Below are 14,444 nucleotides of genomic sequence, written 5' to 3' on the forward strand. Positions count from 1 at the left end.
ACCTCTATGGAAAGAAGCTTCCTTTGATCGTCTGACAAGTCTTGGGTTCTGAGCTGAGCAGTGCCCTTGGTCCTGGAGTTAGATAGGCAGAGAGCGGGCTCTGTGTCTGTGCCTGCCAGGGGCTCACAGATAACCTCTATAGGACCAACCTAGCTTTTGTTCTAGCTTTGGTGTGAAGGAAGAGGGTAGAAAGTAATCTGATCTTTCTATTTACTGCCCCTCTCAGAGGTAACTGTATATTCATGATGCACAGCTCAGGGGTTGTCCTCTTCTAGTGTCCATTAGAAACAAAGAAGCAAGGAAAATTTCAGGCAAAGCTTTCAGCCAAGGATTCTTTAAAGAGTGTATGTTCTTACCTCTTCTGTATACATTATTTTCTAGGAAAGAAGCACAGAGATCTTTTTTCCCTTGGGAAGAAGATGTGGTTATGTGATGGTTATGAGATCTCCAAAAATATCACATTAGCCCTTCCTTCTTTCAGGAGTCACAAGTAACAGAATGGAGAGAAACGGGGGCCTACCCTCCAACGACACTCATGAGGAAGGGATCAGAAACTCCCTATTCTACAGAAATGGGAGGAAAGGGAAGTTTCTACCCCTCCACAAGAGACTATATGGTGCCATTATAATTAACAAGCCAGGTCTACAATACAAAAATTAGATGTAAGCAAAGCCAGAAAAAACAACATATAAATATTACAATATTTATATTATAATATAAATATTATAATATATTTGTATGATATATTGTATAAAGTATATAATATAATATAAAAATATATTTATATTATATATTATATAAAAACAACATGTAAATATTATAAATAAATAGGGAAAAACTAAAGTTCTGGATGAAGCTAGTATACTGTTTAGAAGTCCACAAATATTCATTAGGCCAGAAAAAATCATCGGGCTTAAAACACAAAACACTTTGCTTAATATTTAACTAGAGTGGAAAAGATGCCTTTGGGAGATGTTGAAAGCAGCTAATAGCAACAGTTACTTCCACATCCCAGCCTCTTCATGGTGTTGTCCAGGATAAAATAAGAACATATGCAGAACATCTTAAATTTCTTTAAAGCATGGTATTATACAGGTAATGCTATCATTTTTCCTTTTATGTATTTATTTTTTAAAGTAAGCTCTACACCCAACATGGGGCTCAAATTCACAACTCTGAGACCAAGAGTCACATGCTCCACCAACTGAGCCAGTCAGGTGCCCGTGTCATTTTTCTTTTAAAATACATTTTTGGGGGGCCTGGATTTAACAAATAAACATCAATTAGGTCACTTGGGGCTGCAAGTAACAAAAAACAAGTACACACCAAAAAACAATTTAATTATTTTAAACAAGAAGGAAGGAAATGTACTCTATCACGTAACTAAATGTCTAGGTTGGGAGTACATATTCCAAATAAAGTAGCATAGAGTCTCCAGTTCCATGTCATTATGATTCTCTTGACTCTGGCTTCTGACATGTTTTAGTTCTGTCCACAGACTGGCTACCTATAAACTCAAAACTGCTGCCAGTAGCAATGGACACAATGCACTTCATTTTTTTTAATGTTTATTGCAAGAAAAAGAAAACCTCTCCCCAACCAAGGCGGTAGAAAGTTCTCTCTCTCTCTCTCTTTTTAATGTTTATATTTTTGGGAGAGAGAGACAGAGCACGAGCAGGGGAGGAGCAGAGAGAGAGGGAGACACAGAATCCAAAACAGGCTCTACGCTCTGAGCTATTAGCACAGAGCCTGACGCGGGGCTCAAACTCACCAACCCTGAGATCATGACCTGAGCCGAAGTTGGACACTCAACTGACTGAGGCAACCAGGCGCCCCCTAAAAAAGGTCTTTCTCTTTAGTCTTATTGGAATCAATTTAAATCATATGCTTCCTTCTGTGTACATGTGGAATGAAACTGTGAGCCTATTGTTTGAAGAGCTAAGTGATTTGTTCAGTACTATGAAAGGAACAATAGAAAGGGTAAAGAGAGAGCCAATAAAAAGAAAATAATATTCATTTATACATAAGACCCAGCATGTGGGCATTTTCTGTATGTTTGCTAGAATAATAATTTTAGAAACAACATTTGACTTTCTCATCTCAGTATTTTGATTTATGAATTACCAACTAATATTAAAACAAAGTGATCTAGTATTGAAAACATTTGCACGGATTCTAAGAATGACTTTTACTTTATATAATATCATGTAACTAATACCTTGTATTGATGTGATTTAATTATAAATATGAGACTTTGAAATAATATTCTACTGCATTATTGAAAGTTTGTTTAATTTCTTGCCACCAGTAGTTCAGTTTCTGCTGTGAAGTCCTCCTGCTGCTTAAAAATATATACCAAAGCATGAGCAAAATGGTTGTCTTCAGCATTTTGTTTAATGTAAATAAATCGTGTTTTTAGAAAATCCTTTTAATGCCATAATCTGACGTAATTTTTGATCTTTAAACTCCTTTAAGTAACAGTAATAATATTTGTTTACCTAGAGTAATTTTACAAGGATTCATTAATCTAAAATGCTTTGATAAGTTAAAATGAAAGACCCTGTACGATACAAACTTCTCTACCACTTTCAGTTATGATTTAATTAAATTTCAAATGGCAGTTTGTTATGCATCAAAGTAAAACAGTTTGCACATTGCTGCCACTTTTTAACTTTTCCTCCTCTCTACCAGTTTTTGGTTTTACCACTTTCATTAAAATCATTAAACATTTTATAGTAACATCCCAATGTAGAGCACTATTCAGATCTGTTAACGGTAAAAAGTTGAAAATTCCTTTCAATTTAGTTCACATGGCAATATGTGTTCTCTGTATGATTTCATTCAAAGAGACTATTTATTATAGCAAGCAAATTTGCTAGTCTAATTTTATGGCCATCTGATAACCAATGGTGGATACTTCCTGATTACTGTCTGGTTTAAAAATATCCTTGACAAACAGAAATCCCTTGAAACTTTTTTCTAAGAGACAGTTTCTTTATTGTCATTTACCCTGGAGGGAGAGCTCACTGGTACTAGCTGGGCCAACAGACAGAAATCCTGCTTGCTTGCTTTCATTGACAAGTACGTTGACATTAACATTTCCTTGATATTTCTTGCCCAAGCAGTTGGGGTTCTTCATATTTAACTAACTTTATTCAACAGGAGATTCATCCCACTGACATATCCAGTTCAAATCAAATTGTTTATACTTTCAAAAGAAACAAATGTCAAGATAGCTTTTATAGCAAGTAAAAAGGATTTAATTTATTTTACTTTGGAAAAAGAGTCTACCTTTTACAGAAAATATGAAACTGAGATTTTGAACCTGTTCAAAGAAAGGGTAATTGTATTGGCAAACACTAAGCAACATCAAAGTTTCATCAAAGACATCTGTCAAAAGAAAATTCTGGCAAGTAGTTTTAACTTTATCAGTTAGGAGTGGGTTTGGCTGCATATAAAAGAAACTGAATGTGCCATTGTAGGTTCACCCTCAGGTAAAAAAAAACAACCAATCAACCAAACAACAACAACAACAAAAACATTCTGGTGAGTGGTGTTGGTAATGAGGGAGGCTGTGTATGTGTAAAGGCTGGAGGTATATGGGGAATCTCTGTATCTTCTTTTTAATTTTGTTGTAATCCTACTGCTGCTTTAAAATAAATAAAGTCTCAAAAGTGGGGAAAAAACTTAAAATAATATTTTTTAAACCAAGGTAAAAGTTTGTTTTTCTTCTCATGTAAAACAAGTCCAGACATAGAAAGTCTAGATTTGGAAATGACATAGATTCCTTCCTTTATCTGCTTTCCAGCTTAGCACATAGCCTCCATCCTCCAGGTTACCTCATGGACTAAAATAGGCGTCTAGTGTTCCATTCATCACATCCAAATTCCAGAGAGTAGAAAGGAAGAAAGTGGAAAAAAACAAAAGTGCCAATTGCTGAGCCAAGTTGGTGTCTTTTAAACAGCCTTCCCAGAAGGTCTTTGTAACATTTACTCTTATGTAGCCTTGGCTGGAACTTAACCATATGACTATACTTAGCTACACAGAAGGCTGGGAAATAGATTCTTTTCCATGGGCACATTAATGTCCAGAATAAAATCAAATTTCTATTACTAAAAAAAAGAGAGAGAGAGAGAGAGAGAGAAGAGATATTGAGTGACGATTCACAGTCTGTGCCACATCATGTTATAAGTGATGATTTTGTGGGGAATGTCAGTCAGCCATTAAAAATAATGAATGAGAACTATGCCAATTGACTTGGGGTGTAGAGGCAGGAAGAATTTCCACAAGGATTGTTGGGTGAGAAAAGCAAAATGTATAGAAGTGACAAAATATGATGCCACGTTTGAATAACATAAGTAGCAAAAATCTCTCCATGTATGTATGCAAATGATGTATAAAGTATATGAATATGGGAAATGGCTGAAGGACAGCAGGTTGTTAGTGCGTTATCTGAGCAAGGAGAGAAGGGATGAATATCTTTGTGTTGTTCCATTGTTGCACTTGTTATAAAAGGCATTTTTGTACTTTGAAAAACATAAAAAATGTTTTAAAAGGAGGAGAGGCCTCTGGATCCAACCTTCAAAACACTGCCTGCCTGCCATGTATGAAAATTCACAGTAAGCAAATCCAGGATGCAGTCTATCATAGCGGATCCTACTGAAGGATTTAGTAGGCCCTCAATACAAACCAGTTTACCTAAGTTGTTTTAAATGATTTATTTAGGGAAATTACCTATTTAGAGCACATGTTAGCTACATAATGTTAGAACATTGTATTCTTTTTGAACTAGTGGGTGTTAACAAATGTTTATAAATATTTAAATATGATTGTAAGGCAGAATAATTTCACAATAGAAATCTCTGTGAATTATCTGGAATCCTAACATTTATGAAATTAAACAAAATAACCTTTGTGAATTGTATTTAATGTTTACCTATTTAATTCCATTTAGGCCATGAATCTTTCATGAAAAAGTCTTGTTTGGGAATTAGTCACACCTTGCAAAAATAAATCATTCTGTCAACTTGGCTTCATCAAAATTTCATGAAGAAAAATCTTCAAAATCATGTACAACAAATCGCACTATAAATTATATTTGATCCAGACATAATAAAGAATATGAAGAGCATGAAATAAATAAAGAAAAATAAATTAATTCCCTACCTGAGCTGAATGTCTATTTGGCATGGAAAATGTCCAGTAAAGTGACCTAAGAAAAGAGCTAGTAGCCAGCAATGCTGAGACGTTTGACCATAAGGTCAAAATTATTTTCAATGGCTATTAAAATTTTTAGCAAAGATATTATAAGAATAATTTAAGATGATATAAGATAATTTAAGAATCTTTACTAGTTCAACAAATAACGGCAATATTTGTCTTGTGCCTAGGTTGTGCCCAAATATTGATGTTCTAATATCAGGTCATTGACCCTCAGATCAGAAAGTGTTCGGTGAACTACCTACTGAAAATATCCTATTGGATGAACAGTGATGCTCTACTACAAACCAATCTTCAGGAACATTAATATGCATAATAATGACTTGGGAAGATTGTAATTAAAGGCAATTCCTTTTAATTTTTTTTTTTTAACGTTTATTATTTTTGAGAAAGAAAGAGACAGAGCATGAACGGGGGAGGGTCAGAGAGAGGGAGACACAGAATCCGAAACAGGCTCCAGGCTGTCAGCACAGAGCCCAACACGAGGCTCGAACTGACGGAGCGGGTGAATATGACCTGAGCTGAAGTCCGCCGCTTAACCAACTGAGCCACCCAGGCGCCCCAGGGCAATTCCTTGTTGAATAGTATCCCTATCCTTCAATACTTGTTCAGAATCAGAAATCGGCATTTTAGGGGCGCCTGGGTGGCTCAGTCGGTTGGGCGTCCGACTTTGGCTCAGGTCACGATCTCACGGTCTGTGAGTTCGAGCCCCGCGTCGGGCTCTGGGCTGATGGCTCAGAGCCTGGAGCCTGCTTCCCATTCTGTGTCTCCCTCTCTCTCTGCCCCTCCCCCGTTCATGCTGTGTCTCCCTCTGTCTCAAAAATAAATAAAACGTTAAAAAAAAAAATAAAAAAATAAAAAAAATAAAAAAAAAAAGAAATCGGCATTTTAAACAAGCATCCTAAGAGCTTTTTCTGCATATCCCAGGATTATGTTTTGAGAAACACTGCTGTAGCAGAAAACTCTGTTTTAAAGTTGCTAATCACCATTGTAAACCGTCTTCATGTTTGTGAAATAAGGATCCAGTATGCAAATGGCACTGTCATATACATAGAGCTTGAAAAATAATTATGCTATAGTTTAGTAAGTTAAAAAAAATTGAAAAAATAAAAAACACAAAAAACAACTTGGACTCAAAGCCCTAGTCCTGCACCACATTTTTCTCATTAGTTAACCTTAAAAATCAAACCAGTTACTTTAAGCCCGTTATTTCACCAAGAAAAAAGCATGGTTTTATTCAGCAATAGCAAACAATTACAGTACCAGACAAGTGAGATACACCAAAACCATAGGCAAGTCTGGGGAACAAAGAAGAGGTACTGCTCTTTTATAGATGTAATCTAGAGGTTGGGAAGGCTGATATAAACAAAACGTCCACTGGAGTAAACTGAAAACCTGAAGTATAGTGGCTTCTCATTGGCTAAGTTGTGACTGTATCTCATTGGCTGGGCTGTTGGTGGGATTGGATAAGAAAAGTCTTCCTTCCTACTGCTGGGGTAGTAAAGTGGTATCCATCTACAAGGTCTGTCTCTTCTTTGTGGGGTCTGTTATTGAATAAGAGTAGTGGGGTGTGAGAGCTCCCTCTACCCAGCTCCCATCTCCATTATAGTGAGGTTTCCCTTTATTAATTATCATAAGTGAAATATGATCCAATGGAATGGTGGTGGTAGATAAATCTGTCAATCTATTTTTTAAAAATATTTTAATTGTTTTTGCAAGGCTGGGGTGGTATAATTTCTGTGGTGGGAGTATAGCTGGGGTAAGGAGTTGGCATACAGAGATAAAGAGGAATCAACCTGGATAGCAGTGAGCAATTATACTTAAGAACCATGCATCCAATCCCATAATAACATTTTATAGCTTCCAATTCCTAAATTAATTTTCAGTGAAATAAAAGCAGCAATCTAAGTGATGTGCTGGGAATCAGGACAGGGCACACATTATAGAAATTCTTAGTTCCAATTCCATAAACCTATATCTTCAAATAAAAACCCCAATGCAAATAATACATCTCCATCACTTTGTAAATCAATTTTCTGTGTTGTTTCTTTCTCTCAATAGCCAGAACTAGATCTGGGACAGATTCGAGGACCTGGGACAAAAATGCAAAATTCTATTCTCCCCATTCTCTGATTAGCTTGTTCTGAATTGAAGTGGATGCTTGGCAATTAGCTGCTAGGGAACAAAATTCTCTGATTAACTCGATCAACGAAGGGTTAGGCTATCTTCTTTCATAAGTTTGGCTCTCAGTGACAGTAGTTCCTTGGCGGGGGGGGGGGGGGGGGGGGGGCGGAGATGGGTACTGGTGGGTAGCAAGATCATTTGAACTACAGGCGGCGTTTAACTTCAGTCCTGGCTTCCAGTGACAGTTCTAACACTATAGAACCACGTGCCCTTAGCAAACGTGCCTAACTTCTTTGAGGGAGGGCAACTAGTACAAACCTGCCCATAGTTGTCCAGTATACTCCAATCCCTTTCCTTTCCCCACTTGAAAATTATCAACATTAAAGGGCATAATATATGGTAAATTACTTAGAATACTGCCTGCAGCATATTAAGCTTCAACATTATCGTTGATTATCATCACACTGCCTATCTTTGAGAGGCTGACTGCACGCACGATAACGCAGTAAGCTTGCGTATTGCCGGGAGGGCGAGCATCTTAAAGCGCGGACACCAGGAGCGAAGCGCGCGCTCGTCTGAGCGTGACACAACCACTGGGCGTGCCCAAGAAGTGGGGGCGTTTACTTCCGGGGGCAAAGGGTGCATTATTTCCGGGAGGAGCGGGCTGTAGGGTAAGCGTTTTCTACGGGCTTCTGGTGCCCTGGTCTCGGTCCCGGTAAGCCAGGCATGAAGATCACGAGGCAGAAACACGCCAAGAAGCATCTCGGCTTCTTCCGCAATAACTTCGGAGTCCGCGAGCCGTACCAGATCCTGCTGGACGGTACCTTCTGTCAGGCGGCGCTGCGCGGCCGGATCCAGCTGCGGGAGCAGCTGCCCCGCTACCTCATGGGGGAGACGCAGCTGTGCACCACCAGGTGGGCCCGGCGGGTCCGGGGAGGAGGCCCGGGGATCCTGCGGGTGTGGTAGAGACGAGGCCACGACGTGCAAAACGCTCCACCCACGAGGAGTTGACAGTGAAGTGGAGGCACTGAGGAGGTCAGGCGAGTGTCTACCACGTAGGTAGAAAGTACAGTGCACTGCGAATCTTCGCGTGGTTGGCCCGGCGAATGAGACCCGTGCTTTATGTAGTGCGATCTGGCTTCGAGTCTTGGTCCCAGTCCTGCCAGCTTTGTGGCTTCCGGCAAGTTAATCTCTGTGAGCCTGGGATTTCTCATCTGTAAGGAAAAGACCGTGAACTAATAAGGTTGCTTTAAGGATCAGACGTGTGGAGAGCACTTGCTGGTATCCAAAATCTACCCGCTTCAAGTGGTTTCTCTTATTCGCATAGCTGTTTCTAGTGGAAATGAAAAATTTTCAAGCGTCACAGCTGCCCTGCGAGCTAACATCTCCGAATCCCAGAAAGATAATTCACAGCTCGAGGCTAAGAGCCTTGCCCATGGTCATTTATTTATTGAACTGTCTTTATTAAGTACCAGCCCCATGCCAGGCATGGCTGTAGCCACTGAGGATAACTTGGTGAACAGGACAAACGGCCAACCTTCCGGGCGCGTTTTGACTCGTGCGTGTTGTGACTTCCTCAGCCTGGGAACCTCCCGGGGGTGGGGGTGGGGAGATGGAATCATGGAAGGTTTCATAGAGGAGGTCACTTTTGAGCCCAGACACCTTTCAGTTCTGAGGGGAAGGACTAGTTTGGGTGACAGACAAGAGAGAAAGACCTCCTAAATGAAGAAATGGAGTTGTAAAATGCCTGAAAAAGAGATGAGAGCACAGGGTGTAATTGGAAATGACGCTGGGGAAGAAGGGAAATCGAACCTACGACAGGAACTATTAAGAAACTTAAGGGTTTTGGGGCGCCTGGGTGGCTCAGTCGGTTAAGTGTCCGACTTCAGCTCAGGTCACGATCTCGCGGTCCGTGAGTTCGAGCCCTGTGTCGGGCTCTGGGCTGATGGCTCAGAGCCTGGAGCCTGCTTCCGATTCTGTGTCTCCCTCTCTCTGCCCCTCCCCTGTTCATGCTCTGTCTCTCTCTGTCTCAAAAATAAATAAAACGTTAAAAAAAATTAAAAAAAAAAAAAGAAACTTAAGGGTTTTGTTGTTCCCCTTGTAGATTATTTACTTTGAAAAAGTAAAAAAAAAGGGTGGGAGATGGGCATGGGGGAGGGCACTGGTTGGGATGAGCACTGGGTGTTGTGTGGAAACCAACTTGGCAATAAATTATATTTTAAAACAAAGTAAAAAAAGAAAATGTAAATGACCCGTAATACCACCCCGTGACCACTGTTAACGTGCTGTACCATCCATCCAGTTCTTTAGACCTGCACATGCACACAAAGGAATGGGCTCTACTGGGAATACAATATTATTGGCTTGCTTTTCGCACATATACCGCTCCATGAACTGCTTTCCATAGTCAAGTAGTGCCTCACAATGGTTGTAGGTACCCCACAATTTGTTACCCCTAGCCTTCAGCACTGCCAGACAAGTCCTTAGTTAGCTTGTGCCCCTGAGTTCATCCCTCCTGGCTACATACCACCTGTCCCTTAATCCCTGTGCCATAGAAATACCAACATTTTTAACATGGTGCTGTAACAAAAAAGTCTGGGAAGTACTATATGGAATTATGTTCTGTAGCATTTTTTCCCTAAAGAATTTATTTTAACTTCCAGAATATTTTATTCATACACAACAGTAGACTAGTATAATTAAGTGTGTGTCACCCAGCTCTGGGAATTCTTGAAATGGCCAATCTCGTTTCCCTTATCCACCCTCCCACCTTATTTTATATATATATATATAAAATATATATATATATATATATAATATATATATATTTTATATATATATATGCTATATATATTATGTACATATATAAAATATATATAATATATATATTCTATATATAATATATATACATATGTACTATGCTTGTTTTATTTTTTTAATTTTTTTTTAACGTTTATTTATTTTTGAGACAGAGAGAGAGGGAGACACAGAATCCGAAATAGGCTCCAGGCTCTGAGTGGTCAGCACAGAGCCTGACGCAGGGATGGAACTCACGGACCACGAGATCATGACCTGAGCCGAAGTCGGCCGCTTAACCGACTGAGCCACCCAGGCACCCGTACTATGCTTATTTTAAAGCATAGTATTGTGTCGGTTCTTGGTGTGCATCATGAAGAGATAAATGCTATCAGACCTGATAACTGTCTTTTAGAGAAGCTGATTGTAACTGTGAGGGCTGAGTTGGAGAAGCAAGAAGGTGAAGACCGGCGAACTCGTTTTGTGGTTGTCCAATCAAGAAATAATGGGAGCCTAAACTTCAGAGAAGAAAGGCTGGAGCCCAAGGGCTCTACAAAGAGGCATTCCTGAGACAGATACCAACAGCCGATGGGGTAGGGTTATGGGTGAGGAAGAAAAGGTCAGTTAGGATTTCTGACTTACACCCAGCAGCTTCTTGATCTAAATCTTCATGATTTTAGACACGAATTTGAAGAGATGGTGTACATCCGTAGGAAATATCCAGTAAATACATGGGAGTTTGGGCCTGAAACTCCAAAAAGTTCAAAACTGATGAATAGAAAGCAAGATCTCTTTTCTTAAAGCTAAATGGATGATAAAGGGAGTGAGGCAAGGTAGAGTCTGGCAAGAGCTGACTGGAGTTTCAGAAATCTTTGACTAACTGGTTCTCATTTTTTATTTTCTTTATTTTTTTCTTTAGTGTGATAGAAGAAGTGCCTGGAGAGCTTATTAAAATGCTGACATTTGACTCCTCAAGAGGTGCAGAAATGGGGATGTGAAAAGGAGTAGAAATTAATAGAATTTGTTATCACTGTGTCATTTTGATATGGGTAGTTTATAGCTGACATTTTAAAAAACATTGGCTTATATTAATATGAAAACGCAGAGAGAAGAAGGAAGTTGTGATTGTTATTAAACCGATGACTTAAATTTTTACTTCTCTGTACTGAGAATCGTTTAAAGGTGTACCAATTTGTACTTGAAGTAGAAGCATCTAGCGCTAAGGTTGGGGCAAGGTATGTGTTGTCAACTACTTGGATTCACATTTCGACTCTACCACTTATGAGCTGTGTTTGAGCATGTTACTTGGAATCTCTCAGAGTGAGGTACTCTAAAATAAGGATAACTTTCAAATTAGGTGCCTGATAGGACTGTTTTGAGATTGAAGCAAGAATTTATGTAAAGAGCAATTAGCATGCTGCCTGACACATAATAAATGCTCAGTAGATTTAACCGTTTTTCCTTCAACTTGGTGTTTGTGTTTTCCAGGTTTTTATTTATTTTTTAAATGTTGATTTATTTTGAGAAAGTGAGGGGAGAGGTATAGAGAGAGAGAGAGAATCCCAAGCAGGCCCCGCGCGCTGTCACCCCACCCCTACGCCCACACCCCGGATATACTGTGAGATCATGACCTGAGCCAAAATCAAGAGTCAGACACTTGGGGCACCTGGGTGGCGCAGTTGGTTAAGCGTCCGACTTCAGCCAGGTCACGATCTCGCGGTCAGTGAGTTCGAGCCCCGCTTCAGGCTCTGGGCTGATGGCTCGGAGCCTGGAGCCTGTTTCCGATTCTGTGTCTCCCTCTCTCTCTGCCCCTCCCCCGTTCATGCTCTGTCTCTCTCTGTCCCAAAAATAAATTAAAAACGTTGAAAAAAAAAAAAAAAAAAGAGTCAGACACTTAACCAACTGAGCCACCCAAGTGCCCCAAATATTTTCCAGGTTTTTAAAGAGTGATACGGCTACCATATGTTTGGGGCCAACACATAACACATTCAGATCGTGATGGTATAGTTTAAATTTCGTAAAAACTGACTTTTTCTATACTTATGTGAACACTGAAATGTATGTTGTAATTGTGAGCTGCTAATAACATTTTTTTTTTTTTCAGGTGTGTGTTAAAAGAGTTAGAAACTTTGGGAAAAGACTTATATGGGGCAAAACTGATTGCACAAAAATGCCAAGTCCGAAATTGTCCCCATTTCAAGAATCCAGTGAGTGGATCAGAATGTCTGCTCTCCATGGTGGAAGAGGGAAATCCTCATCATTATTTTGTGGCAACACAGGTGATACTGCTTTTAAAATTAGAGTCAATTTTAATCATTTCTGTTTCTATTTCATATGGAGCTGCTTATAATCAGAAAAAATTAGATGGAAGTGGTTTGATAGAATGTTTCAACTTTTTAAAATACAGGCTTTTAAGTTGATTTGCAGTCAATAAAAGCAGTTGTCATGCCATTAGAGAATTTGAGGAGAGAACCTTAAGCATATTGATTTTTCTTAATTACTGAAGTATTTTTGACAAAAAGATGACAAAAAGTATATTGACAAAAAGATGTGATGATATGTGTCAGCATTCTTGAAATATTTTACATTCTGTGTTCATCCAGTGTTTTTGCATGTTCCTGTATTTTATACTAGTTCTCAAAAAGTCATGTTTTATATTATTTGAAATTGTACCACCAGTATAGAACTGTTTCTGGCTTTTAAAGACCAGGAGGGGAAGGAGAGACTTTCAGGGTTGATATTAACGAAGAAGTTCACATACATACAGATTTGGTTACGTATTCTTTTAGAATTATAAAATCACTAAATTAGATGCAGAGCTCAATCTAGAATCTGAGTCCATGAATTCTTATTTTATTTCTATCCCTTCAACCTCTGAACATTCTTGACCCTTTTTGAAGCATGTCTTAGAGTAGAAAGTGGGGCATTGCCTAACATTCTTACTTTTGTGACAGTTTGTAATTCCTGGTGGTAGAATCTTGATAGATCCAGTGTCACATTGTTGCCACTTATCTCTTTGTGCTCAGATTTCTTGTTTATCTTCCTTTTTTTAAATCATAAAATTTACTCTATTAGTGAGACATACCAATTTGAAAAGTAAAACTTGTGATCTCTTCTGTTTTTTCCACTTAAGGCATCTTATTTAATTGACATATTTGAACTGAATAGTGCTATTTTTCTTTTTAATAGGATCAGAATTTGTCTATGAAAGTGAAGAAAAAGCCTGGAGTCCCTCTCATGTTTATTATTCAGAACACTATTGTCTTGGACAAACCTTCTCCCAAAACAATTGCTTTTGTTAAAGCAGTAGAGTCAGGTCAGCTTGTCTCAGTGCACGAGAAACAAAGTATCAAGCAACTCAAAGAAGAAAAGGGTTTAGTGAAAAACCCTGAACAGAGGAGAAAGAAAAAACACAAGAAAGTAAGTGGCCCCAATCCTCTTAGCTGTTTGAAGAAAAAGAAAAGAGCACAGGATACAAAATCATCTGCCTCTGAAAAGAAGAGAAAAAGAAAAAGAATCCGGAATAGATCTACCTCAAAAGTACTTTCTGAAAAGAAGAATGCAGAATGATAATCCTTTGAATACTTTTGAAGACATTTAAATGTGAAAAATAAATTTCTTTTTAAAACTGTGGAAGTACTTACAATAAAAGACTATTATTTTTGTAAATAAATATTGACTCATAGGCCTTTGCCTAAAATTATTCATAAAAACAACTCAGAGTGGATGGGTTTAGGCATTTTGGAGATTGTTCTGCAATGTAAAAATCTTGTCTTTTTTCTATCTCACCATTGGCCCGGTACCCCCAAGGTATGCAAATCATGTAAAAAAATCAAATCGTACAAAAGGCTTGTGACAAAAAAAAGTGGGCGTCCCTTTTCACATTTACAGTGGAACATTCCTCATTCATGCAGTGGTTGTAGAATTTATATTCTCAAATAATAATATGGTGCTGTCTTTTGGTCCATCCATTATTTGACTTTCTACTAGAAAGTGGAAATTTTGCTTACTTGTATTACTCCTTCATTTTTCTAATATATTATTTCAATCTTTATACATCTCAACATCTCAAAGATTTTTTATTATGACTATAAACTTTGTTCACCACTGACCCAAGTAGCATGCTATGATTGAATTTATTTCTTACGCTATGTTGTTATTCCAAAGTTAATAATGCCCTCATTTTCTTTTAGCATCTGACTGGGTCTTGCCACATTCTCTAATAACTCTGTTAAAGGAACTTAGAATTTTCTTCTTTTTTTAATGTTTATTTTTGAGAGAGAGAGAGAGTGTGTGTGCGCGCG

The 14,444-nt window shown here is 38.5% G+C and overlaps 1 protein-coding gene across 1 annotated transcript; it reads left to right on the top strand.

Moving 5' to 3' along the window:
- The first annotated feature begins 7,986 nt into the window (after positions 1-7,986).
- Positions 7,987-13,813, top strand: UTP23 (UTP23 small subunit processome component). The gene is made up of 3 exons (XM_019459989.2): positions 7,987-8,258; positions 12,245-12,419; positions 13,330-13,813. The coding sequence occupies exons 1-3, from the start codon at positions 8,071-8,073 to the stop codon at positions 13,708-13,710; spliced, it is 744 nt and encodes a 247-aa protein (XP_019315534.2). The 5' UTR covers positions 7,987-8,070; the 3' UTR covers positions 13,711-13,813.
- The last annotated feature ends 631 nt before the right edge of the window (positions 13,814-14,444 follow it).

The sequence above is a fragment of the Panthera pardus genome, unplaced genomic scaffold, assembly GCF_024362965.1.
Source record: "Panthera pardus isolate Hobbes unplaced genomic scaffold, ASM2436296v1 HiC_scaffold_7, whole genome shotgun sequence".
Classification (NCBI taxonomy): Eukaryota; Metazoa; Chordata; class Mammalia; order Carnivora; family Felidae; genus Panthera; species Panthera pardus.